We start from the raw sequence: 27,611 nt of genomic DNA, 5'->3' as shown, positions 1-27,611 counted from the left end.
CATTGAGTTCTGTAGTATTTTGTTTCTCCTACTTTGCAAGTCAATAATTACAATTTCCAGCATTCTTGAATTTAATATTGCAAAAACTCAAACTGGGGTGCATTTCCGAAAACCAGCGTAAGCCAACTAACTTCGCAAGTTCCATTGATACAAACATGGTTGATTTGATCTTTCCCAAATCCGTCGTTGCAATGAACATTCACAAACTGGGTCGCAAACTTGAATGCTTGCCACTACATTACTAGAGGTGTAGTTAGAAGCATAATTCCTGGTTGTGTTCTATTACCAGTTAACCCCCTATGCCATAGCATGCTATGCTATTCATTTAGAACGTTCCAAGATTTTGACTTGGAATTATAAAAATATATATATATATATATATATTAGGGATGTAACGGTATTGTAAATACCGTCATACCGCAATATTAATTTTTTTCGATATTACCGAAGTCGCATGACTCGGTAAAACTATAGGTCTTCTGAGAAAATTTGCTCAGGCGAATGAAGCGAACGGGAGGTAACGAAAACTACAATTGCCATCAGCCCATGCTTGACCATCATCCCTTGCGGTCTGTTGTTGCTACAGATCCAGTAATGCGGAAATGGAGTGTGCTGCTAGAAGCGGGGATGAAAAGAGCTGGAAAACTCTAAAGCAGGTCGCACACCAGAAGCGCCGCTCGGCGACGCGACACGGCACGTACATGACAGATTAAAGGATCGCACACCAGACGCGCACATTCGAATGATATTTAACATGAAACTAATCAGATGGCGCTCTGTGGCGCGGCTGAAAAATGAACTGCGTCCTGAGCCGTCGCCGGGCGCCGCCGACAGCCGCCGACTTGCGGCGCCGGTGTGTGTATCCTGATAGAAACCTATGATTAGAATTCTAAAATACGTGGCGCTGCGTGGCGCTGCGCGGCGCGCCGCCGAGCGTCGCTTCTGGTGTGCGACCTGCTTTACACGCACAGTTCAGTCCTGCATTATCTCCGTGTAAGTTCAGACTTCGCAAGTTTGATCAAGGTTGCAGTCTCTTCTTCTCAGTTTGATATGGAAAAGCAGATTATACCGAGGACACGGGTAAATCTTCAAAGGGAACAGTGTACTTTATAACTTCATTCACATCACCCTGGCTTCGTTGTTTCACTTTCTCAACAATAAAATGTAAACATGATTTAAGGAACTGCCTATTTTCATTTTAATATTAGCAACTTAGACAGCAGAAATGTTGAGGCGTCGTGCTGCATAAGATGAGCGTCATCTTCACTGTGTGGATATTTATAACAAAACGGAGCCGATAACAACTGCCTCCTTTCAATTTCAGTGAAAATACGAAACACAGCCTCTCTTTTGCTGAGTATCAGTTTTAAGAATCGATAATGGCCATTTTAAAAGTATAACATACAATAAGTTTATACATTATAGGAAATAAAGGCGATCAGTCAATATACAGAATGTAAGTGGTTACATTAATCATTAACTTATCTTTGCGCTCAGCCAAAACACGTTACCTGAGAACAAGTAATAGATTCCAATGCCCAAAGTCAGGGAATATGTCGTTAGATAAAGACAACAAGATAAATGAAATATCCCGTTTAATAAATATAGTGAGATTAGATCCAGCGGGAGATGCTTGATGAGAAGTCCGACTAGCAGAGCTCTCATCTGGGTAGATGGGCTGAGTGTGATTAAATGTTGAATGTGATGAGTTTTTAACAATACTAAATTGAAACTTTATTTTTTTACATGGTTTAATAATTTTTTGTTATTAAAATTGAAGTTCCTGTTTCAAAGCTTACAGATAGATGGCTAATTTGTATGTCATTGACACTTTTGGCACTTTTTTGGAGTATTTTCATAAGTTTTGTTTTTTCCTGTAAATGATTCAATAAATACCGTACCGTGACATTCATACCGAGGTATTACCGTACCGTGAAATTCTGATACCGTTACATCCCTAATATATATATATATATATATATATATATATATATATATATATATATATATATATATATATATATATATATATATATATATATATATATATATATATATATATTCGGTCACACTGGGCTTTTCCTCCCATAGACTTCCATTCATACGCACGCGAATGCATCAGACCGGAAACGCTGCGTCATGCGTCAAGGTTGCTACAGTGCAAAGTTTAAGCTTGGTGAACTCTGACCTGCGAAATCGCATCACTTGATTGCGTGAGACTAATCGAGAATCAAAACATGACCTCTCTGGACAGAAATTTAAAACATGGAGCAATCGCTCACTTTTTTAATGTCTAATCATCTTGTTTAATCCCACCCCTTTTCGCACCTCCGCACGACTGAATTTCGCACGCACAAACTCTAGTGTGACCGCAGCTTAATTTTGAGAGGAATATGTGATATGATTGACTGCAGCTGGTCACCCATCTACAATCATTAGTTAGCCAATCAGATTAATCCATAATCACTATAATTAACCTAGCTAGAACTACTCCCTTACCTTCGTTTTTCGAAGAAACCCCCCATCCACCCATTCTCCTCCTTTCCTCCTTTACCGCGGGGAGCTCTCGAGAACCACCTGATCTCGTACTCCCCTTACATGCTCTGTTGACCAGGCGGGAGCCCTGGGCTCAACTATCTCCGAGCTCAGGGTTCTCTCCCGAGACAGCATGCCAAACCTGCTAATATTTATCAAACAATATCTAAGTGTGAACTCTTGAAATGCCATTTTGAACACAGCCGTGGCTCATGACGAAAGCTATAACTTCAACGACCTATTATTTAAAATATGTTACATCTCCAAAGCTTGTGAAAACAAAAATATATAGCATACGTTAATGTTTTGATTTATAGTAGGTTATTTATTAAGAGATGTATCACTATATGACATGGGCCTGTTGGTTAGAACATTTCTGCAGTGGTTTGAATGTGCCAAATTGTAAAAGTAGACTTTTACAATTAATGAAATAACAAATTAATAAACAATAATAATAATAATAATAAGTATGATTTTTTTTATTTTCTTGATAAATAGCATACTGTAAATTACAACCATAAGTGATTATAAAACTTATAAATCAAATTAAAATGAGTGTTAGCTAGTTCGTGTTTTAGTTTCGTGTTTGTACCATATTCTCAATAATATTTGTAAAGGAAACAAAGGCCCTATATGTACAGTTTACATATATTTGAATTAATATGAAAAACGAGTGCGTGTTCATACCAAAAATAATATTGGATTTTATTTAATGCGTGGGCATGTAAAACAATATAATTTGCACAAAGAAATTTTAGGCTTCTTCTTTAAAGAAGTTGTTACCCCACCCCGTTTCAGCGTCATCATGGATATTTTATGTTATGACAAACGTGGTTTAAACGATGGATCTGCGACAAAGCAACTTTGGTTTTGGGAAACCTGGTATGGAACAAGTAAAGGGTGAGTAAATCATCAAAGAAATTCTCTCTACCTGGGGTACGTTTCCCAAACAATGACATAACTTGCGGCTGAACTATCATAGTTTGATGCATCGTTTGGGAAAAGAACGATATAGTGTTGAGTGTTTCCCAAAACCCGTAGTTTCTCTGTTACAGATCCATCGTTTGAACCACGTTAGTTAAAACGTAAAATGCCTATAATGAATCTCTAAATAGGGTGAAGTAACAACTTCTTTAGAGAAAAACCCCATAATTTCTTTGTTTAAATTTTATCGCTTTACATGCACATGCATTTTTAAAAAATCCAATAGTTTTAGTAAAAAAATGCACTCGCTTTCCATATTAATTGAAATTTCTGTAAATGACACATATAGGGCCTATATAGGTTTCCTTTACAAATATTATTGAGAACATAACACATTCTATTCTAAAACATAAAATCACTTACAAAAAGCTAACACGAATTCTAATCTCATATATAAATCATTAAAAAATAAAATAATGAGGTTATTTATTAATAATTTAAATTTAATATTTATTATTTATTAGGAAATGAAAAAAAATCCTACTTTAAAAATAATAATAATAATGATGATGATGATGATGATGATGATGATGATGATGATGATTATTGTTTTATTATTTATTTTGTGAAAAGTCTACTTTTACAATTTGACACATGCAAACCACTGCAGAAATGTTCTAACCAACAGGCTCATGTCATATACAGTACAGATACTTAACAAATAACCTACTATAAATTAAAGCATTGACATATGCTATATATCTTTGTTTTCACAAGCTTTGGAGACTTGACATAAATTCCGCTTTTAAATAACAGGTCACCTATAGCTTTCGTCATGAGCCATGGCTGTGTTCAAAATGACATCAATGTTTTCAAAGTGCACTGCGAAGGCAACATAAAAAAAAAAAAAAATCGCTAAAACTGAACTTTAAAAATACTTTGAAAGCAAATTACACCCAAGAGAGATGACTTTATTTTTTTTGCTAATTAAAGTCTAAATGTTAGAACATTCTAAAGGAATAGGGCATAGGGGGGATAAATGGGAATAGAATACAGTCAGTAACTATGCTTCTGACTACAGCTCCAGAGGTGTAGTTTGCGATGCAGTTTGTGAATGTCAACAAACTATGTTTGTAACGACGCAACTTGCGACCTTAGCTGGCTAATGATGATTTTCGAAAACGCACCCCAGTTTGATACCAGTTTAATTTTTTTTGTTCTGCGTAACACAAAAGTCAGAAACCACTGAATTCCATAGTATTTGTTCATCCTACTACGCAAGTCAGTGGTTACAGTTTTCCAACATTCTTACATTAAATATTCCTTGCTGCTCAACAGAACAAAAACTTGTATGGAACAAGTGGCACAGACAAGCTGGTTCAAATAATGTCACGCCACTCTCAACAAACAATGGTTCATAAAACACACAGCAGATTGGTTTTAAACCTATTATTCTTTCTCCAATCATTTTAGTATACGCTTCTGATCTCTTAGATATCTAGCTGACTTGCTATTTCACAACAAATCAAACTAACTTTTGATGCCACCAACCTTACAAAAGAGCTCATTGTATGCATTAAGAGAGACAGCGAGTGAACGGTGACAGAAATGTCATTTTTAGTGAACCATCCCTTTAAACATGCTTCAAAATTCCATGAAATTGTAGTTTGCCTGGATCCCTGAGCTGTTGTTTAATTAAGTGCTAACATAGATGAGCATTGTCTCTGTTGCTAAGGAGGTGCAGGCATTAGGTGTGGTTGCTGTGTCATAACTCTGGCATGTTTGGAGGTGCACCCACCTTCCTCTCACTGCACTTTCCATTCAAAATCGCCCTGCCTCCCCCTACAGGTGCAGTTACCCACGCAGGATGTCCCAAGTTTATAACCTTTCTCATCTCCTCTTTAAGGACATGGGGTTTTCGTTTGCGTTCAGGCTATTACACTTCAATCTCAAACGCTTTCTAAAGTCTTGCCAAGACAAAAGGCCCTCCGACTCAAGTCCAAACAATGCTAATTCCATTTTTATGAACATGCTTGTAGTTTAAAGTGTCTGTTTGAAGAGATTACGTGCGAGCTTGGCCTGCACTCAAAGCTCATAAGATCTTAAGGACTCAACAAAACAGACTTCACCCTCTTCCAGTCACACTGCTAAACGGTAGCCCCGGGCAGGTCACGGTACAAGGATTAGCAAGAAACTTCGTAAAAATTCCACTGGTCTGTGTAGGAGGGGGTTGCACGGCTCCGCAGGTATGTGTGAGTAGGTGGGTAGATATACAGTATACAGAGAGATACTGATGACGCTTGGATGGACCGCTGCGATTTGTCATGCCTCCACCCTGTTTTCCAAGGAGTGGCGCTCTCACGTTGCTCGTGGTCCTCTCGGATTGCGTGCTGCCCACAAGGAGAACACCTGGGGCTTGTGCCTGAAAAAAGGGTCAAAGGTCAGGCACACTCACCCACGTCTAAGATATCCAGGTAGATGACGTCAGACGTTGCGGTTCCGAGTTGGTTGGACGCCTCCACCCATATCTCATAGGGCGTGAAGAGGGCGAGGTCGCGGGGGATGTAGCACGTGTATGGTTCTCCCGTGCTGTAGTCCTCACACTCCTTCTCCCGTCCGTACCACCTATAGATGCACACATAAGGCTTATTTATTATCAAATGGACCAATAAATGGTTGGATAAAGCAGTTTTGTGGTGATGCGATCGTAAAGACAGCAATATGGTCTATGGTTATGATTCCTTAATTATTGCATATTCCTTGAGGGAATGAGGATATGATAATTGCTGTCTGGAATCAGCATTCTGTATGCTCACTGGGCATGAAGTTATATAATGTTATGGCAAAAAATGAAGACAGCATTTTTTTCTATATTTACGATTTACAGCTTTGTGTTGAATTAAAACATTGTTTTAATTTTATTCTGGAACCATTTAAAAAATATTAAATAAAAAAGGTTTTCTGTAAAGGTTCCATATTTTTACATTATATTGTTTATATTCATTTTAGACAACACAATACCAATGTATACCAATACCAACTTCAGAAGAGTTAAGAAATCAATAACTGGTTGAGTCGTCCTATTTTTATTTATTTTTTGGTCCCACTTCTTATTAAGTGGCCTTAACTAATATGTACTTACAATGAAATTAATAATTAGTTACAATGTAATTATTGTGTAAATACATGCTTTTAAATTGTACTTATAATTGATTAAATACATGCATGTAATTACACATGTAATTAATTCCTGTAATTACATATTTAATAACACTGTTGACCATCCATTACACTTTAACCCACCCTTAAACCTAGCTACAGTTGAAGTCAGGATTATTAGCCCCCCTTTGATTTTTTTTCTTTTTTAAATATTTCCCTTTTAAAAAATTTCATAGTGTGTCTGGTAATATTTTTCTTCTGGAGAAAGTCTTATTTGTTTTATTTCGGCTAGAATAAAAGCAGTTTTTAATTTCTTTAAACGCATTTTAGGGTCAAAATTATTAGCCCCTTTAAGCTATATTTTTATTAAAACTTGCCTAATTACCCTAACCTGCCTAGTTAACCTAATTAACCTAGTTAAGCCTTTAACTGTCACTTTAGGCTGTATAGAAGTGTCTTGAAATATATCTAGTAAACTATTATTTACTGTCATCATGGCAAAGATAAAATAAATCAGTTATTAAAGATGAGTTATTAAAACTATTATGTTTAGGAATGTGTTGAAGAAATCTCTCCGTTAAACAGAAATTGGGGAAAAATAAACAGGATGGCTGATAATTCAGGGGTGCTAATAATTCTGATAAAATGCAAAAAAATTTAAAATTACAAATGAAAAACTATACTGGTGTTTAAAGTAATTGCAATTTTACAGAATTTTCCCTGTGACCAAAAAAAAAAAGTGTACAGCTTCTGCTCATCAGGAAGGATTAGCACAGATTGGTTTTGAGACACCCTTAAACATCCCTCCACTGTCCTCCAGAGAATGGGCATGTGACAACATGAAACATACAAACAAGATAAGGCGTGAATTTGGGAAGAAGCACTGACCTGAGCTTATATTTGAGTGTGTATTTTGTCTTGATGAAGGTTTCCCCCTGGCCCCCAGGGGCCCATCTACAGGTGAGGTCTTTAGTGTTCCTGGACCAGCAGGTAAGATTCACAGGCTTCTCAGGAGGCACTAAAAAATCACCAAAAAAAAAAAAAAACAGACAAGGTCAATGACTTTTCACAGAGCTGTCAAAGTGAGTTAGTAGAACATGACTCATGCCTCTTCTAACACCTTATTAGAGGCACACTAATAACACATGATGGTTTCCACTACATGCAAGACCAAATGCTGTACATAGACGCATACGGGAGAAAATCTGTTAAAAGCTTCATGAACAGAATGTCAGAAAACAGTGGCTTACAGCACTTTTGGTGAGAAATAGCAATTAAAAATGAAAATAATATAAACATCTGGAGAAGAATTGGACTGTTCCTTCATTTCATTATACCTTGGGAAAATGCCAGAAACTGTTCCAGCCAATGAAAAATACCTAATAAAAATACTTTTGTAAGCAAGAAGAAGAAAAGCCATAACTCAAAAATGGTTTCAGGTTCCTCAAGCAAGGACCCAATGGGTAGGAACTGTAAAGGAGATACTTTTAAGTTTAACATGAAGAGACTTAAAAAAGTGTGACAAGGAAAAAATTGACTGAGTATGCCAATGCAAATAATATGTGAAAATGAGCATCAACTGTATTGTGATTTCATACTGCAACCCCTATGATAACAGCTTTGTTCCTTTTTTATCATTTTTTTTCCTTTTCTTTCTTTAATAAAAGAAATCTGACACCCATCTAATTTTACTGTAAAAACAAAAGTATATATTATTTAGTAGGGGCAGCATGGTGGCTCAGTGGTTAGCATTGTCACCTTATTGTAAGAAGGTAACTGGTTGGCATTTCTGTGGAGTTTGCCTGTTCTCCCTGGTGCTCTGGTTTCCCCCACAAAGACATGCCCTAGAGGTGAATGGGGTAAACAAAATTGGCCATAGTGTATGAGTGTGTATGTGAATGCGAGAGTTTATGGGTGTTTTCCAGTACAGGGTTGAGGCTAGAAGGGCCTCCGCTGAGTAAAACATATGCTAGAATAGTTGGCGGTTCATTCCTCGGTGGAAACCCCTGATAAATAAGGGACTTAGTTGAAGGAAAATTAATAAAGGAATGAATATTTTTCAGTAGCTATTTCAACTGATGTTTTTATGTTCACACGATTTCACTCTTGAAAATATTACTTGAATTATATAAAAAAGGTTGATAATATTAAACACTGGATTGGATTTGTGTTTATTGGCTCAGCCAATATTAGTCATTCTAAATGTTGACCGAGTTTGAAAATAACCTTTCATTTACCGTTGTTACAGCATCATTGTGCAGATATTATAATGTCTTTCTATTAATTCATATTAGTAAACACATACGTTTTTTTCGGGTACGGATTAACCAATGGCCATTATGGGCACAGGCCCAGGGGCCCGTGCGCACTTGGGGCCCCTAAAAGAGGGAGGAAAAATGCTGACTGTGTCTATTTAGGCTAAGTGCAAATAGCACAGCTTGTTGGATGAAGCTAGTTGAGCGATTCACGCCTATTTCCGTTAGATTGACAAAAGACAACATAACTAAAGGGCGCAACTAACAGCAACGTGAGTGGCATAGCAAAGTGCATGGCAACATATTTTGACATGATCGATCATGAACCCGGTTTGAATCCAGTGTCTGATAAACATATTTTTTTCTTTTTCTCCCCACTACATATCAGATTTTCCCTACTCTTCATCATGAGGAAGACAAGTAGGAATCATCAATAAGTGTGTGTATTATAGAAGACTCAGATTCATAGAACTGAATTGCAGAGGTGTTAACTTAAACAAGTATATTAAAATCCATTCATTTTCACTAGTTGTATTAGTATTTTTTTTTGAAAGTATGATTTAAATAATATACAGTACATATATTTCTAGTCTACAAAAATGCAACTTATTTCTATTTTAAAAATGCAGGCAATACGCTATAGATTAAGTTTATTTAAAATATTATATTAATCTATTTTTTTATTCAACTATAGGGGTGCAGCTAGGTAGCCTACAAGACAATAGCCCCTTTCACACATACAGACCTTTCCGGAAAATTGCCGGCAATTTTCCGGAAAGGTTGTATGTGTGAACAGGTCCTTTTTGAAAATACCGGTAAATTCGTTCTGGCTATTTTCCGGAAAGAGAAGTTGTAACATTACCGGCAATTTGCCGGAATGCTGCGCTGTGTGAACGCAAAAGGAAGATTACCGTAATAAGCGCTGACGTGAGACGTCTGCTTTAGCCAATCACAACAGTCAGACGCATTTACGTCCGCGCGGTTTGTGAGAATAAAAACCTTTGAATATTTTTCCAGACACATTTAGCTGCTAGAAGTTAGTCAGATCACGTTTATATGTTCTTCTTTATGCCAACTGTGTAAATAATAATCGATGAGATGCTTATGATAAGCCGTTGTTTGTTTACCTTCAAGCTTTGCGTGTGCCTGTGAGCGCCTGCACACGCAAATATTATGAACATCTCGACATGCGAAAGTGATCCTGCGAAAGTTGTTCACAATATTAATCATCCACAGAGTTTGTAATTTAGGCAAATGTTTACAAATACAAGCGCAACCGTTAAAGCTCATTTGTGGTGAATGATGTCAGAATTTACCGGTATTTTGGAATGGATGTGTGAACGCTCTTTTCCGGAAAATTTCCGTAACGTCCTCGCCTGTGTGAACAGCACTTTTTTGAACATACCGGTAAAGTCGTTCCGGAAATTTTCCAGATATTTACCGGTATCACTGTGTGAAAGGGGCTATTGTGCCCAGGGGCCTCTGAATTCTTAATCCAGGCCTGTTTTTGTTTACATTTAAAAAGCTGTTGTTTTGAAAATTCTATTAATTGCAGAGTCCTGAAAGAACTGTATCATAATTTTCACAAAATATTACCAACAACCATTTTTTTTAGATAATAATGAGAAATGTATTTATTTATTTGTTTATGCTTGAGCATAAAAATACGCATCAAGTCGGCTCATTTATAATTCTATTCAAATGATGTGGTTAGTACTGTAATATTTCCGACTTTGTTCCCTTTATCAAATGCATTCAGTATTGTTTACCAGAAGACCTTTAAAAAGAACTCATTCCAAAAGTAAAAGCCTTATTAAGTTTTGATGAAAGATAATAAATGCTGCCTTTTTTGGAATAACGCGCACCAATGGATCAGTCACAATAAGCAGAGGAACGTGCATTAAGAAAGTAAATAGGGTCAATTTCGACTTTGTGTTGACTTAAAACATTTTCAATAATGGATGAGTGTCTTCAGCTGTCATCCTCATTTAAGTTCAGGAATGGGGCCAAGATTCCATTCAGCTGAGCACAAAAGACACTGCGTCTAAGTGTAAGACTGTGATTATATGAACCAAACCTTACAGAGGAGACCTCAGAGACACAGAGAGCTTGAGTCAACACAGCACTTAAATCACACACACACACTTATCATAACCACGTCTCTCCATTTCTGGCATTCAATCTTTTTACCAAATGACCAGACAGACACTGGCTTCCTTGCCTTTGTCTCGCTCCCTCAATTTCCACGTGTGTCTGCGTTTGTAATTTTCCATACTGCCACCATTCCATGCAACTTGACAAATGCGGCACATTTGTGTCTGTCGAGGAAAAGCGTCTATAATGGACCACACAGGTGTTAAAAGCATAACAGTGGAACAGATAGCTATCTTAAGCGGCTAAAACCACTCTCAAGTTCATTGGCGGATAGGGGGAAAACAAGGTGACCATCATTTCAAAAATGTTGTTATCTGCACTGCAAAAAAAATAAAGAGTTTTGGTCTTGTAACTAGTCCAAATATCTAAAACAATTCTTAAATCAAGACACATTTTCTAGAGTAGACAAGCAAAAAATATGGTCTTGTTTTCAAAAATAATATACTGCAAATTAGGGGTGTCACGATCCTCCAAATCCTCGATTCGATTACATTTTCGATTCTAAAGTCACGATTCGATTCGATTTTCGAATTAATTATTTGTAGCCTACCGTTTAAACTACCTGACTTGCATGGTCTTTGTTTTACCCATAAACAAATCATACAGTAAATGAATAAAGGTAAGTAACACAAATAATTAAAACCTGTCAATCACTTTTTTCTGCGGGACTCGTGAATAGGCAGTGATCTGTGTCGTTATAATGGCGTCGGTAAAAAAGGTGCACAACCAACAGAAACCAGCCAACAGTATCTGAGGTGTTCGCTAAAATGACTAAGTACTTGTGTGAAAGTAAAAGATGGAAGCAGTCTACAGACCCGCTGACGGCCTTGACTCGCTGTCTCGAGCGCATGACAATGTGTGTGCGTCTGTGTGTGAATGAGTGTGTGTGGTCACGTGATGTGCGTTTTTAGTGAGGAAGGAGGGCTGCTCAGAAACGCTACACGCCTGTGTGGATGTGGATCGTTGTTGTTCTAAAATGCCATTTAAAAACAAAGACATTTTAGTGTAAACAGGGCCTGAGTGTTTATTTTTCGTGAGTGGATTTGCAACGGGTGCGGGGCGGAGGATCGCGATGCGCCCATCGTCTATCATCCCAACCGTAGCATAGCAGAGCTTGCAAACTGTGTTTTTTTTTTGTCGACAACACGAACGTTGTCAACATAACTAACTGGAAATCCAAAATACTTCCACACCGGCGACTTCATTGAAAGAGGAGAGGATTTAAGCTCTGTCGACGGGTCTCATGCGTCTGCAGTTTTTTTCCTGCTTGGCAAGCCAAGCTGACGTGACATGGGGGCATGGCAGCATCGACAATTCTATTTTTTGATTCGATAATCGAAGTTAAGCATACATTTTGATTGATTTCGATTAAAAATCAAAATCGTGACACCCTTACTGCAAATAATTTTCTTAAAGGTGCTCTATGTACGTTTTTGACTCTTCTAAAGCATAAAAATGCCATAATATGTTTGTAGATATTTAAGAAATATTCCAATCTGAAAAACAATGCTGAAGTCAGATATTCGGACTAGTGTGTTACGTGCTGTAACATCGATCTTTGTTTTAGTTCCTTTAACCTGGCCGATGCCAGTTTAGCTAATTATATTTCAGCACCACAGGATGCCTCAGTGCATGTAAAAAAAAAGTATGATCAATTAGTCCTCACAGTATATGTTTTTAGGTCATTTAGATAATTATTAAACTAAGTTAATTATGTTCTACCTAATTTTATAAGTTACATAAGTTTTAAGTCAGTTTAACATAATATAAGTTCAATGGACTCATAGTGTTAATTTTATTCAGCTAAAAAATGTAAGGCAACCAGGATTTTTTTTTACAGTGTGGAAACTGTGTATTTCATTCATTCAGTCAGAAAGGCTCTCAAAGTGTGTGTCTGCAACCTCCAGTGGACAGTATCAGCCTCCAACATAGATTCAGAGTTCCAAATGAGGTGGTTATTTTTTAGCAAATAATATAAATATTACAAACATAAACAATAAGTAGATTACATTGTAGCCTTGTGTCCTAACAACATGCTCAGTGATGAGATATGCAGTGATAAGCAATTTGGCTGTTCGCACCAGACAAAACATGACAGAAATTTGAATACAGCCATTCAGAAGCACAGAACAGTGCACTCACTGCGCTCCAACAAAATGCTAAGGTTTATTATCTAATTAGTGCATATTAAATCACTTTAACATTATTAAATGTAGATGCTGAATTACTAATTTTTGTTAATTTTAACCGAGTCGCAGTCCTAAAGTTCAATTTCAAAATGTTTAGCTTATTTTCATGATCTGAGGTCAACTATCTGCTGCTGCTTTCAGTATATGGCAATAAATGTCATGTAAAATGGCATTCAAAGACACATTATTAACATTTAACACTGAATAAAGCACATGAGGTGTACCTGAGGTGATCATTGTCAGTTTATTGTTGTCCAGCTGCAATAAATGGCTGTTGTTGTTGCTTTTATTTAGAACACGACTTAAATCAGCCTTAAATCAGCATTTAGGCTTGATAGTCAGGCTTGCTCCTGTTAGTGTTGCAAATCTGGCAACCTGCGCTTGCGTGTGTTTTGAACCAGGTGTGTAATACCTAGTTCAACCACTGGATGTCAAACTTCCATACTGCAAAACAAGCAAAGTTACCTGCCAATAACGTTGTTTTTACTTTAAAATTACACTAGAAAAACAAGTTCATTATCCTGTCCCAACACAAATCGATTGAGTTAACTTAATTGTTTTATGTTCAATCCACTTAAATTTGTAAAAACAATTAAGTTTTAATTAACAATTAAGAATGGTGTTGTTTCAAGTCATTTTAAATAAGCAGTTTGAACAAGCAGAAAGAGTCATATTTTTGAGTGTATCCCACTGGCAAAGAAAAAAAATCACTTCAATCAAAAAAATATTGTCATATTTATGAATACAAGACAATATTTTTTGCTTGTCTAGAAAATGCTTCTTGGTTTAGAAATTTTAGATATTTAGATTAGGGGTGTAAAATTAAATTGTTAAATTAATTGTTTCTTCTGAAAAAAATAATTGTTAAAAAATAAAAATTTAAACTTTATTAAAAATATTTCAAAATTCAAAATGAATTCAAAATGAATCATATCTTCTATGCACTGCGATGCAGATGCAGACAATTTGGTATCGGTTTAGTAATTTTCATAATCGGTTATTATGTACTGATATCCTTTATCTCATATGCGCCATGTTGCGGTAGCTTACTATGGCCAGGAAAGCGAGCGCGAGTATTTTACAATGCTCCAACTACTTAAAATGCAGAAACTGTGCACAATTTCACTGCCTGTGTGTTTGCTGGACAATCTTTCACTGACACTTAAAGCAGAAGCCCCTATTTCACTGTGATTGAGTAAATGAAAGTAGACTCCATTTCTCTCTCTCTCGCACTGTGGCCCATTTGACTAACTGGCAGGACTTTTCCTCTCCTCTCGGCTGTAACAGCGATACTTCTGGATACAGACACGAGCGCGTGTCTGCAGATTTTTCTCCACCGTGTCTATCATGGATCAGCTGTGATCGACGCTGCCGTTTATCAGTGTCACTCATCTGTAAAGAGAGCCAGCAGGATAGAGCCAATTGCTGCCCTTTCTGTTGAGCATGTGACCAATCAAAGGGGTGTAAGAAAGAACAAGGCTCAGAAAGCGAGCGGGATATTTATGTTTGTTTATCTGTTATAAATGCTTGTGTTGTTTAAAGGTACAGTTTATTTATCTGACTGTTTGTATTAAAGAACTAAATTGTATTACAAAGATTACATAAATTTAAATATATTTATACATTTAATACAAGAATTGCTGCTGGGAAAAAAAACTGTGTATAGAAAGCATCATTCATGCACCATGATGCACAGAGATATTGAATTGAACTGAATCAATGGCATGATAATCTTAACCGAACTGTGAGACCAGTGTAGGTTCACACCTTTAATTTAGACTAGAAACGAAAAAAAAACTCAAAGAAAAGCATTTCATTTGCAGTGTGTAATGCAAATAGTTGGAAATACACCATAGATCTGTTATTATAGCTTGTCAAATTAGCCCCAATTTGTGTTTGATTACCAACATCCTATTTTGTTTTTTACACATCTCATCAATAGCATATAAGCTGCTGCTTTCTAAAGAGGGCACAGCCTTTACACCATGTTCTCACAGAAACAACAAAACGAGAGAATTCTCACGAAGCCAACATGTCAGTTGGACAATGATAAAAAAAGGAAGTATTTACAACGTCTAGACTGCACCAGGACATTTCTGAATGCTTAGTGGATTCATTTATGTAGTTGTTGTGAAGTTGATTCAGTATCTTTGTTCCCCTGCTTTTCATTTGTAAATAAACATTACACTATTAGTTCAATTCTCTTGTCCTCACAGAAAATCTAACTATACATTGTATAATAAATGTGTGTGAATGTATTACGCTGGCATGTTTTCAGCAAGATCAAATGACATGGCTTTGAAATGTCTGTGAACAGAGTGAAGGACAATGATGACATTCTCAAAATATGAATTGCCATACCTGTTTTGTAAATAGAGTTAGAACACGAAACACTGGTATTGACTTTTCCAGAAACAGCATTGAACTGATCATTGCACAAGAAGCATATTAAAGACCCATTCACACCAAGCACGATAACGGTAAAGACAGAGTAAAAAAAAAAAATTGGGAATGTAAAACAACAACAGAGTTCAGACCCAAGCTATATCGATAAAGATGTCGATTCAGCGATTCATTTGTTCCCAAACCCCTCTTTAGCGCGAAGCTAATCTGCGCTGATTGGACCTATGACAGCCTGTTTAGATTGGTCGACAGCGTTCAGCGCCAGACAAATGCCCAGGGTGGTTTGTCAAGCCCCCAGGTCGCCAACATTGGTATAGCAATCGCATCGGACGCCGAAACACACTTCATAGTAAAACTTACTCAACACTGTTATTCAGACACCTTACCACCAAAACCAGTGTAGTCAAACACCAGCATATTGCTCCATTCTTAACTATGAAACACATTCAATATTAATCCACACACCAGCAAAAGCTGAAGTATTCTGAACCTTGACCACAGCACGTGTGTAGGAACAGCTGACGGTGGCCATAGCAATGAATAACGGCAGTGCAACACAAGCTCACAAACACGTTTAAATCTGTAAACAAAGCAGCATGCGTCGCGTTTCAATGTGGCATTAGACGCGATATGAAAATATAATGAGTTAACCTGTTACAGTACAAGCGGTTACAAGTAACAAAACACAATTAAATAGATCATTTGCCAGCTAGAGAAAACAAGGAGACAGCCATTCACTTACACTTATGAAATGTGTCACGGGCCAGGTCTGATTTCATTAATTATGTTTCATTTTGGATAAAATGAAGCTTCTCACTTAGCTTGTAACTTAGATCATTTCTATTTGCAATCATTGCTGTGGCACCTCCTGCATGAAGTGTTATATGTTCTCAGGGCTTACCTGTACTTACATTTTCTGGCTAAAATGTGAATCGCAATTTTTTTGCTTAAAATAAAGATCACAATTTTCTCACGATTCTGTAGATGTAAAATAAAGCTTAATATGAGATTATTGTTTTTTCTCAAACATATGGTAAAACAACAATATTAATATTATGTGTAGGTCTACTGGTTTCAATAAATAATTCTATTCTACTTATAATAATTCTGATGTTAAATTAAGTTTGTGATGTATGCTCGCAATTTGTCATTGAAAACATTTTTAGACCATTTAATCAACATTATATAGGCTAGAGTAGTTATACTGACACTGTAAACATTTATTTTCATGCACAACTGTGTGTTCGCTATAAGAAGAAAAAACTTATTAAATGCTTGTTGCAGTTATAACTCTAAATTGTGTGATTATTTAAATAATGTGCATGCTTTCATTTTCACTAAGTGCTGTTCATACTTCGAACGCGGCTTTCAAACGATCACTTTGTGCCACAAACTGAATATTATTTACAACTTTATTACATGTTATTTAGAGCATATGAAGGTTCTGTTCACTAAAGTAGACATGCTATCATTAAGTAGGGCGCGCGCCTGCACAGTCAGCAGCTCACGTCACCTGTGATTTCCCAGCCGCAAATACATCATTATATGAAGACAAAAATGACGTTTTTAGGGGAATTATATCTTTTAACATCATTTGGAGGTGTCCATGTCGCTGAGCAACGTGTGTGAAACAATGAAAAGACTCGTGCAGCCGCCTTTGCTTCTCTCCTGAACTTGAAAATATGATTAACAGAATCGTAGAAATGCTGGATTAAGATCGTCTATGGGGGTCGAATCGAGATTGTGATCTTTTTCCGATTAATTGTGCAGCTCTAATACAGATTATTGAAAGTTCAAAGCAATATGTTTGCTACTTTTGAACTATTTGTTTTAAGTAAAATCACTATCTATTCAGACAATACCCTTTTCCTTTTCTTCAATGCATTCAAAACATTTTCTCATTGACTACGTCATTCATTGTGGCTACCTTATTTTATTTCAGCAATCTATTTTTAAAAGCTAACCTAATTAATTAACCTAAAAAGTAACTTGTGTTACATTTTCAAAAAAGTAACTCAACTATTATTACTTTTTTTTTAAGTAATGCGTTACTTTACTCGTTACTTAGAAAAGTAATATTATTACGCTTATTGCATAACTGACAACTGTTATTAAGTGTCATTTGCTCAGTTATGTCATTTTAAATGCAAAGATGACACTGTTTGTTATGACAAATACATTACAAAGACAACATAACTTGTCATAAATCTGTCATAAACATGATTGTCATAAGGCATTATAATTGTGTCATGAATATTTTTCTGATATTCGTAGAACAAACTTTATTTGTCATTGAAATGTCTCAATAAAAGTGTAATTACTGAGTCAAATAATGTTTAACAGCGTCAATAATATTTAATGACATTTTAAGCGAAAATGTAGCTTTTACAACTGTAGTTGAGGAAATAAATACATATATTAATGAGGGTGTTAAAAAATTCATGACAATTTCATGAATGACAATGGCTTCACGACAATCATGTTTATGACAGATTTATGACAAGTTGTCATAACAAAAAAAAACAAAAACAGGTTGTGATGCATTTGTTTATGTTTAGGTGACATAACAACAATGTCACCTTTGTCATAACTGAGCAAATGATACTCTGTCTTATGAACACCCCTTCAAGTAAAGTGTTACGAATTATTGTGACAGCCCTAGGATTTAACACAGAAAGAAAAGCACAAACTAAAACTAAACATTAATCATTCATCAGAGTAAAGTTGATCATTTTATTTATATAAACAGTTATCCCGCTTTTTTTGAACAAGCCTTAAGTCGCTAAAGCGGCACATTTTTTCTCATGCTCCCAGAAAAAAACTTACAAAACAAAAGTACTGGGTTGTCCTTTTTCATGTTTTCTCTGTTGGTAGATTACAGTACTTAACCACAGAAACAGTCTGATTTTCATGATATGTCAGCTTTAAACACTGCAAAAACTACAGCTCAGTGGAAGGGGGTCAATGCATGAAGACCGTCTATTAGTCTCACCCATATTCCCCCAAGGCCCCAGGCTTACCCACAGAATCCATTTAATCGTATTTAAGTTGGACTGCGTGCACATTCACCAATTAAGCGCACTCTGTAGTAAATAGGAACAATATGGTAGACAGGACTCACTGCCAACGTAGATGCAGGAGCCGGCCAGCACATGACCTCCACCGTTATGGCATACAAGGTTGTCTCCAGAGCGCTGACGGGACCCTGAGAGCCTGGGCAGGGTGACGCTGATCACAGTGGGGCTTAAGATGCTGTAGGTGCTGCTGGGTAGACGCTTGCCGTTCAGCGTCCAGTAGAGCGAGCCTGCATGGATGCCGTGGTCTGGATTGACCGAACACGTTGCTGTCAGGCTGGAGCCGATGAGCAGGGCGGGGTCTTGAGGGTAGATTGTTGCCACCTCTGAGAGGGAAAGAGGCAGCTTGGTTATTACGGGTTTAACGCTTAGGGAGGAGACATAGTTAGCTCATTGACCACAAATACAACATTATGTTGCATGGATATATTTAAATAGCTAAAAATAGAGGGTGTCAAAATTATTAATTTTTCTTTGAAGTCAAAAATCATTAAGTGAAAATCATGTTCCATAATGATATTTTGAGAATGATCTACTATAAATATATCAAGGCTCAATTTTTGGTTAGTAATGTGCATTGCTAAGCACTATAACTAGACATATTTAAACGTAATTTTCTCAGTTTTTTGATTAGTTTGATTCCGGATTTTTAAATAGTTTTATTTCGGCCAAATATAATCCAATCTTAACACTTATACATCAATAGAAAGATTATTTATTCAGCTTTCAGCTCTCAAAATACACTTATGACTGTTTTTGTTTTCCAGGGTTACATATGGATATTCAGATGAGAGATTTTCTATCTATTTCACAAAGATGGATATTTAATGGTTAATGTTTTTATGGTTGCCTAACTGATGTTTTACATCTGGTATTAAGATGTGCTTTTGTCAATTCAACCACAAGCAGATGGCACTGAATACGGGTGTAAATGGGGTCTAAAATATTCAACTAGACCACCCCTTCCATTGTCTATGCAGTCACAGCTAGTTCCAAAACCGATCACTCGCACAGTGGCATAAAAAATATGAAACATACATTATAAATAAGAGTAGAGGGTGAAATAAAACAAACTGACATTAATTTTGCAATGCGGCTATTTAAATCATAAAACTAACTGTGAGTAATCCCAACACAAGTGATCATAAGAGATGCATCTGAATGCATGTTAATAATAAGAGATGGAACTGTACGGCGTCTTGACTGGATCACTGTAAATGCATGACAATATAAGGTACAAGAGGACCTATAAGTAACTTGGCATGTATTTTAATGTCAACTTATCATATTATAACCTCTGCTGATTCTCTAATAATAGTTGACATCAAGTTGCAAAGTTATTTATGATCAAATGCATGTTTTAATATGAGCATCAATGTAAAGTGAAACCTATTTGCTAGCTAAATTAAGCATGATTAAAACAAAACAAAACAAATGAACTTTTTTCATTTTCCTTCAGCTTAGTCCCTTATTTATCAGGGGTCGCCACAGCGCAATGAACCACCAACTATTCTAGCATATGTTTTATGCAGCAGATGCCCTTCCAGCAGCAACATACTGGGAAACACTATAGACTCTCTCATTCACCATACAGTACACTGCGGCCAATTTAGTCTTATGACTATGGGGGAAACCCATGTGAACAAGAGGAGAACATGCAAACTCCACTCAGAAATACCAATTGGCCCAGCCGGGACTCAAACCAGCGACCATCTTGCTGTGAGGTGAAAGTGCTAACCACTAAGCCACTGTGCCACCTTTTAAAATAAACCAATAAATGTAAAATAAATTATAGAACTATAAACTATATTGTAGAAAATATTGTTCACCAAGTTTAGCGTTTACATTGACCACACAAAGCTGTGAAAGACCAATCAGTATCAGCTTTCAAAAAATTAAAGCCGTGCACTTAAAATGATTTTTGTTACTTGGAATAAAAGATGTAACACTTTATTTAAATGTCCTTCTAACATGCTACATTTAATCATTAATTAAATTATGCTTGCACTTTTAGAACAAGAAATGTTGCTAAAGGCATAGTTCACCCAAAAATGAAAATGCTGTCATCTTTTTCTCATCATCCACTTATTCCAAACCTATTCAACTCTCTTCCCTCTGTTTAACACAAAAGAAGATATTTCCATAGTATTTTCGTTTATACTATAGATGTCAATGGCTGCTGATTTCCCCTTAATTAATAACAGTCAGTATTTAAATGAACATTTCCAGTGTCGTTCATTCATTCTCCTTCAGCTTAGTCCATTATTTATCAGAGGTCACCACAGCGGAATGAACCTGCCAACTATTCCAGCGTACGTTTTACACGGGAGACACACATCACACACACATTCACACACATCAAAACTCCTAACAGCATCTATCACTGCACTGAACGCTTCCATTAAATTAGCATATAAAATTCCACAACAGGATCTCGCACACAAATGTCATTTCAAAAACCCTGTTGGAGTTCATTATCACCCTTGTAATGTGACAGTGTGGAATCCCTTTTAAAAAAAAAGTGCAATTGGGTAATGTAAGTGATGAGTGATCTGCCATGTGATTACATGTAATTACATCAAGATGGATAGACAGACTAACCTTAAAAGACAGAGATTACATATTCGGCACAAAAAAAAACAAGCAGAAAGGTTGAAATCCTCTATCATTATCAAAGAAGGAAAGATTCAAATCAGTTATTTCATCTCATGACAAGGCTCACTATATGTTCTTTAATTTTGATTGGTGCTGTTTCCTTTAAGTAGAATTTTAAGACTGAAACCACACTGGAAAAAAGATTCATTGAATTTTCTAAATTCTTTTAAGGTAAGTGGTTGGAAACCATTTATATGGGCTAAATTTTAACAAACAAATTAAATTTAGTATTGTTCAACTCAATTTGATTGTTTAGATTCAACCCATATAAATTTACCGTAGTAAATCAAGTGAATCCTTTTTTCAGTGCATTTAATGACACTAGAAATAATTTTTTACCTGAATAGGAAATCAGCAGAAAGATATTTGGTTTCAGATCAGAGGGTTTCGAGCCATGAGGTAAGCTTGTTCATCTTGTCATCAAGGCGAGGGAAACGCAGTAAAGTATCTCACAGCTGAGATGCTGAACAGCGGGACCACCCTTTGGACATTCCTTCCCGTTTTGTCAAACCGCGATGATCTTTTAAAAGGTTACTTCTGCCGGCACATTTTTGTCCTCCTTTTAACTCTGTTTATATTTCACTGAGGCCCAGAAAAAGTCCGCCTGACGCTTTTGCGTTTAATGTGAACTGTGTGACAAGAGGAGAGGGAAGTGTAGTTTACCATCATCAGTGGACGTAACGCACTTCACTTTCTTAATCCCCTGCCTGGCACTGAGGGTGTGAATGAGGCAATACTTAATTAGGTGTAATTAGTCTCAATCTTCCCCTCCACCAACACCTGTGAATGTCACGTAAGGGGAATGTCCTAAACGCTTGCATTGTAAATGCGTTTCACAATGGCTATTAATAATTTAGCCCTTTGTTATTTGCAACACAATGTTGCCTTTTGATCCTGTTATACATTGTTCTCTGTGATTCATTAAAAGCAAATTAAACTTTCACAAACACCTATATTTCACCAACACCGAAACGTGCTACGAACAGAACGCTCAGCCTCAGCGATTGTGTTGAATTGAGGTGAACTTTTGCAAAAACAAGCTTAAGAAATATGATGTCCGGGTTTTTGCCGTGGGTTACAGGGCTGAAGTCTCCATGTGTTAAATGAATTAAGCTCTGACCTTTTGGATTTTTTTTAATCAACAGTAGGCTTTTCAATGCAGTGCAATATCATGCATTGATAACAATATCATCAGCATTGCAATGCATACAGTGAGTACACCACAATTTGAAAATGAAAAATTTTATCCATGAATATAGGCAATGTATTTTGGTGCATTTAAACAAAACAGATTTATTAAACAGATCTATTTATTTAAATAATATTTTGGTCACCAAACAAACTTAGAAACTGAAAGGTTATACAATTAAATTCAAGAAAAATATTGCAAAAATAAATTACAACCTACAAAATTTCATTGATTTGATTTTTCCTGTTTTTAAATTTGTATTTAATAATTTTCTAATATATAAATTTGACTGTACTAGTTTTAGGACCGTAATCCTAAGTTATTTTGGTAGATTAGCTCTAGATTTGGCTTCAGTGCTGACTAATCTAATGTATATGCACAAATATAATATTGTATAGCTTCATATTAAAATGCGTTAGGGGTTGTACTTCTATATGCTGAGCACTATAAATAACAATAATAATAAAGCATTTAATGGTGTTTACTAACTTCTACAATCCTAGATTTATTAAACCTGCTAAAAACAATTTAAAGATGCTCAAAAATGTTTAAAATTACTCAGTTTAAAATTAAAATTAAGACAATCCAGAAAATTTCGGCTCAGCATCTTTGATAAAAGCTTTCAGATGACTATAAAAATATTACTATTATTATCAAATTAGTAATTACTAAATTATGTGTTTATTATTATAAAATACTGGTCAGAAATATGAATTGTGTTAAATATTAAACAAGAAATATAAAATTCTAGAGCCTTTTTTTTTCTTTTACAAGTTTTTACCAAATTAAGTTCAGAAATTAAATAGGCTAAAGAGGCGAGCCATCAAAACAGCAGGATTTTTTCCAAAATATTACTACTATTATATTTGTTTAATAAAATACACTTAAAATTTAAGCTGTTTTGTTGATAAAAAATGCAAATGCAACATTTATGAAGCTTATAAATTCAAACCAATATTTATAAAATAGGTACATGACAACCTAGCACATTCTCCCTTGTTATTAAAAAACACACAAACAATATATTGTGCTTTGAAGATACTTATGAAGTATCCACTTACTTCATTCATATTATTATAATAACGTTAAGTTTCCATTTGAACTAGCCTATTCTGTCTACCAACGCGTCAAGTTCGGAAACTAGTGAAGGTACGTAAGAACACATGTAACACACACACAAACATACACACACAAACAGAGAGCTATAAATGTACTCACGGGTGGAAGACGACAACACGCCGGCAGCACAGAGGTGCAAAAACAATAAGCAGATCATCTTACGAGGAATGTTCGCTTTCTTTCTATTAGCACGACAGCGTGTTATTGGCGTATGCAGGAGTGTCTGAAGATCCACGCATGCCACACCGAGTCCAGCTCCAGTGCACCCGAACAGTTGATCCCAGCGTCGGTTCCTGAGCTGCTCACGTCCCGCGGATCTTCCACAACACTGAACTTTACATAAGAGCCGCCAAATGTTCAGTTAACGCGACGGTGCATTCGTCCTCTTCATTTACTTTTGGCATCGTTTACCGTGCCGAGGCTCTCCACTGCTAGGAAACATCCAAGTTTATACTTCGCAAGCTCCTCCCATTACTTCCCACACAGCTCCAAGTCATTTTTGCCTCTTTCTTTCGTTTTATTCCTCCCTTCCTTCTGTATGTGCCCTCCTCTTGTCTCTTAAGCAGGTCTGGAGAAGTTCTTGTGTCTTTGAATCAGTCAGCTTCAGTCTACCTGTGGGTTAGAGCAATCTCTTAATTGGAAGCCTTTCCACTTCTGCCTTTATTATGTGAAGCTATTTTGAAGTTGAGTAATAACATTCTGGGACATTTTGCTGGAAGGAATATGTAATGTCTGCCACCCCTTTTTTACAATATGAATTTTTGACTAGCATAAAAATTGAATTTGAATACTACCATAAGCATGATTAAAACTAAATAAACAGACATACATGTGCCTCAAAAAGCCAGAAACAAAATGTGACCCTGAAAAGCAAAACCATAATTGTCATAAATGTATTTATGCATTCCATGAAAGCTAAAAAAAAAAATATGAATAAATAAGCTGACAATATTAGGCTGATATACCACAATCTGAAAAGCTGGAATATGATTGTTTAAAATATTTATATTCAGTATATAAAAATATACTGAGAAAATTTGCCTAGTTCTTAAGTTATATTAATGTTAACAGTAATGTACAAAATAACTTCATGGAACATCTTTATTTAATATTCCAATAATTTGTGGCATAAAAGAAAAGCGATAATTTTCATCCAAACAAAGTATTTATGGTTTATATATATATATATATATATATATATATATATATATATATATATATATATATATATATATATATATATATATATATATATTTATATGTTTGTGAAACATAAAGATGGTTTTGTGGTCCTATATTAAAATATTTTTTTACTCAAAATAGGGCAGATTTTTTTTTGTCAAAAGTAGAGTCAATGTGTACCATCATTTCATTTCATTTATTTAATCTGTTGTTTTTGGAAATGTAAATCAATGAAAAAATTAAAAGTCTTTTTAAACACATGTACCCAATAATAAATTTTTATTTTTATTTTTTTTTTTTGGTATGTGTGCTGTACAGTTAATTTGAAAATTTCTGAGCAAAAATAAGGATTTTCACACATTTTTACCATGATTTACAGAGGGCACACACTACAAAGTCATTAAGTGCAACAATAGTTACAACAAGGTAACATTTTAAAATAACAGTCCTTTAGTAATGATATATAAAATATTTACTAAGATGTACAAACAATGAACAATACATTTATTAGAGTATTTATATATCAATTAATTTATTAATTGGCTTTAACAAACACAGATTTCGATTTTAATAATGTATTAGTAAATGCATATTTACAATAACAATCATATTATGATGTAATAACCCTCGTGCACTGTTCAAAATGTCTACCCTGTTGTTATGTTATAACATCCACTAAAATTAACTGCTGTAAAAATGCAACAGATATTTTTTTTTTACAATTTGTTTTGCATAAATCTATTAAATAGCCTCAGTCCTGATCAAAACTACAAAGTTGTTTAGAGAATTACAGGATTATAACTCTTTAATTGCCAAGTTCACAAATTATGTCACTGTTTTGGTGAAAAACACACACAAAACTACATATTTTCAATTACTGTATGGACTGATTTTCTTTTACTTTTTTATCACAGTCTTGGACAAATTCAAAATATTTTTTTCAAAATATGGGTCAAAATAATATTTGTCACTAAAAAACATTCGGCAAGCTGAAACACAAAAAAGGTTCTGGTCAATTAATAATTAAAATCACCCCAGAAGAGATGAAAACATCCCCAACAGCACATTTCAGAATTACAGTGGAGACCCAAAATATGAATTAGCAAGACACTTTTTATTATTTAAATCTAATAAAGTTTGGTATGATTACTGTTTTGGACAGTAATTAAGTGCAGTACATAATAATATGCTGTTTAGTTTTGCATAAATATCTCAGTTTTGCTGAATTAAATTAAATTTGATGGGGAAACCAAAATGGCACATCTTATCTTTGATAAGCCAAATGTAATTAAATGCAAATGTAAAATAATTACACAATAGTTAAATAACATTCATTAATTCATTTTCCTTCGGCTTAGTCTTTATTTCAGAGGTTGCCACATCGGAATGAACCGCCAACTATTCCACCGTATGTTTTTACGTAGCGAATGCTCTTCCAGCCGTAACCCAGTACTGGAAAACATCTATACACACACTCATACACTACAGCCAATTTAGTGTATTCAATTCACCTATGGCGCATGTCTTTGGACTGTGGGGGAAACTGGAGAACCTAGAGGAAACCCACGCCAACACGGGGAGAACATGCAAACTCCACACAGAAATGCCAACTGGCCCAGCTGGGACTCGAACCAGCAACCTTCTTGCTGTGAGACAACAGTGCTAGCACTGCTCCTATGAAAAAACATGTATGATAATATATGTAATATACGCATCTTTTAAAAATAATAAGATTAGTTTTCAAAGATAGGTAAAAGATTTGGAAAGTTTTTTTGTGTGTGTGTGTGTGTAAATTTAAATGAATGGAAAATTAATATCAATTCAATACCAACGCCTCAACATTGTCATGACTTGACTAACGCTTGACTAATGATCCTTATGAGCAGTTAGAGACGAAGTCCTAGTCACTGAGTCACTCGCTCGGTGAGAATGTATATTTTGAAACAATAACCATGACAGTCAGTTCGCCCATGGGTCAGCAAGCCACAAAGCAGTGCTTTATCTGGTGTAGAAAATAAATGCTTGTTAAAGACGGGTTTACCGTTAGCCCCACGCTGCTTCTATCTCGTAAGCGAGTGAGTGGACTTCCTTTCCAGTTATCACCAAACAATGCCATAACAAGAGGGATGTTATCCAAAGTCTGTGAATGGAGACAAAGACCATTCATCTCCCAGAGCCAGAGCCCTCAAGCCAGAGCTCCCACCACATTCATTAATCCTGCCCTTCTCCTTCAACTTCATGCATTTGATCTAAACTGTTATTTAAAAGAGAAGTAAATATATTCCAAACTGTTTATTCATGCATGCATATACCTTGTGGGAGTCAATGCGTGCTTAAGAATGTTAAGCCATATAAATAGCTCACCTCAGGAAACGTACATTTACAAATCGCAATGTTTTGTAATCACAACAACCTCAGTGGCACAAACATATCAACAAGGTATAATTATCTGTGAATGAAGTATAGTAGCTGTTCCTGAGAACACAAGACTAGCGGAAGCAACACGCATGGTCATTTTGCACCGAAAACAACCTCCAGATTTCAGAGGAAATGGCCTTACTATCCTCCGCCTCAGATCTTTAGCAATTTAATCCAGTCCTTTAAACGACTTTGGATCAACTTGAAGGCCAAAAGTGATTACGTTTTTCACTAAATCCTAAAAGATGGGGAAATAATCCAAAACATTAGCTATGCAGATCAAACTAGAGCAGAGGAAGAAGAAGAAATGTGCGTTTTTTTCTTCCCTCTAGTAGCGTATCTGACTAATGTGTTA

At 35.7% G+C, this 27,611-nt stretch overlaps 1 protein-coding gene across 2 annotated transcripts in view; it reads right to left on the bottom strand.

The window, feature by feature from the left end:
* Positions 1 to 24,080, bottom strand: part of crlf1a (cytokine receptor-like factor 1a) — a 44,306-nt gene extending 20,226 nt beyond the window's left edge. Inside the window, exons 1-4 of one of the 2 annotated variants that reach the window (XM_009298725.5) lie at positions 23,756 to 24,080; positions 18,741 to 19,019; positions 7,507 to 7,636; positions 5,915 to 6,084 (exon numbers count right to left, since the gene is read on the bottom strand). In XM_009298725.5, coding sequence (XP_009297000.1) covers positions 5,915 to 6,084; positions 7,507 to 7,636; positions 18,741 to 19,019; positions 23,756 to 23,813 — 637 coding nt within the window. In that variant the 5' untranslated portion in view covers positions 23,814 to 24,080. 2 annotated transcript variants of the gene reach the window in all.
* Between the last annotated feature and the right edge of the window lie 3,531 nt (positions 24,081 to 27,611).

Source organism: Danio rerio, chromosome 2 (genome assembly GCF_049306965.1).
Source record: "Danio rerio strain Tuebingen ecotype United States chromosome 2, GRCz12tu, whole genome shotgun sequence".
Taxonomy (NCBI): domain Eukaryota; kingdom Metazoa; phylum Chordata; class Actinopteri; order Cypriniformes; family Danionidae; genus Danio; species Danio rerio.
The sequence above is the reverse complement of the archived record's forward strand: the minus strand, read 5'-3'. Positions and strand labels throughout refer to the sequence as shown.